Source organism: Manacus vitellinus, unplaced genomic scaffold (assembly GCF_001715985.3).
Source record: "Manacus vitellinus isolate BGI_N305 unplaced genomic scaffold, ASM171598v3 scaffold_65_pilon, whole genome shotgun sequence".
NCBI lineage: Eukaryota > Metazoa > Chordata > Aves > Passeriformes > Pipridae > Manacus > Manacus vitellinus.
Genome location: NW_021940724.1, coordinates 325,157 through 326,495, shown reverse-complemented (window position 1 = coordinate 326,495; position 1,339 = coordinate 325,157). Strand labels below are relative to the sequence as shown.

General features: G+C 45.9%; 1 protein-coding gene across 1 annotated transcript in view; it reads left to right on the top strand.

Annotated features, from left to right (window-relative positions):
- The window catches only part of EXOC4 (exocyst complex component 4), a 256,416-nt gene that overhangs the window by 116,391 nt on the left and 138,686 nt on the right, over positions 1 to 1,339 (top strand). The window contains exon 7 of the mRNA XM_018083577.3: positions 302 to 398. Coding sequence (XP_017939066.2) covers positions 302 to 398 — 97 coding nt within the window. The remainder of the gene's footprint in view (positions 1 to 301; positions 399 to 1,339) is intronic.

The window sequence follows — 1,339 nt, the reverse complement described above, 5'->3', positions numbered from 1 at the left end:
TGCAGGACCTGGACTTCGTGGTCCTCCTGCAATACTTCCACTAATTTTGGGGATTAGAAATAATGTTTAAAAACATCTCAACCCCACCTGTATTGTCCCCACTGCTTCAGCAGCGCTTGCTGTGAGCAAGAGGGGGGTACAGGGGAGCGTGTCTTCACGTTAATTACTGATCTTTCATCAGGAAAGAAGCCTCTAATTCATGTTTAATTATCACTTGCTAAGCGTTTAATTATCACTTGCTATCTAAAAACCACGGGCTGCTGAGATCTGTTAGCCAACTTTGTTTGCTGTTATTTTCCAGGAGGACCGGATGATAACTTAATTGAAGGTGGCGGATCCAAGTTTGTCTGCAAACCGGGAGCCAGGAACATCACCGTCATCTTTCATCCCCTCCTCAGGTAAAATTCAGGTTTTCCACGTGCTCCTACAGGTGCAAACCATTAGAATTAAGTAGGATTAACCTTCTGGGATTAACCTTCTCCGCGGGGATGGTGCCGCTTCCGAGCCGCGTCCCGGAGCAGCGGCCTCGCTCTGAAGTTGTTGGTGTGCAGATGTTTAAAAAAAATCATCATTAATTCAGCTTCTTGGAGATGTTTTTAAACCTTTTTTGAAGTGAACTCTGATGCCAGGTGCGATTCCCTGCCTGGCTGAGCCCGTTTCACTTCCCAGTGTCGTTTATTACCGATGAGGTAAAATTTATTTGCGACCTGCCACGAGTTGTTTGTCTCTTCCTGGCCTTTGTGCTCCTTAAAAAAACTCAGAGGATGCTCTGATGAACTGCAAGGCGAGTCCAGGCTTTGATAAAACAAGTGTGATCTGGCAAATCAATGCCTGATCCCAGGTGATTCCCAAAATCCTCACAGCTGGAACCTCAAACAGAGCAGGTTTTTAATGAGCTTTTTCTCACCGCGTCGTTCTCCTCTGGTTGTTTGAGTTTTGCTCTTTTTTTGGCTTTGCAGTCAAACAGTCCCTGGGGTTGGTTTTGTTGGAATTAAACACTGCAATGTTGGCCTCGGTTCGTGTCGATCTCCCACCTCTGCTTTTCCCTGCCAGGGTTTTCCTTCCTCCTCAGGGATGTCCTTTCCCACTCAGCACCAGCAGCTTTAGAGCGTTTCCCCCCTTGGCTCTGCTTTTATTGCTCGCTGTCACGAGCCACTGAACAACCAGGGGATTGTCTCCCATCATAAAACAGCAATAAAAAATAATTCAGTCTTATCCCCAAGGGGAAGGAATGTCCGACTGACCTCAGTTCTCAGCCCTCAAAAAGATGTTTTTTAAAGTTCTTTGTGACTTCTCAGCACTTAAAAAATACAGATGGAGAATCCATAAACTCCTCCAG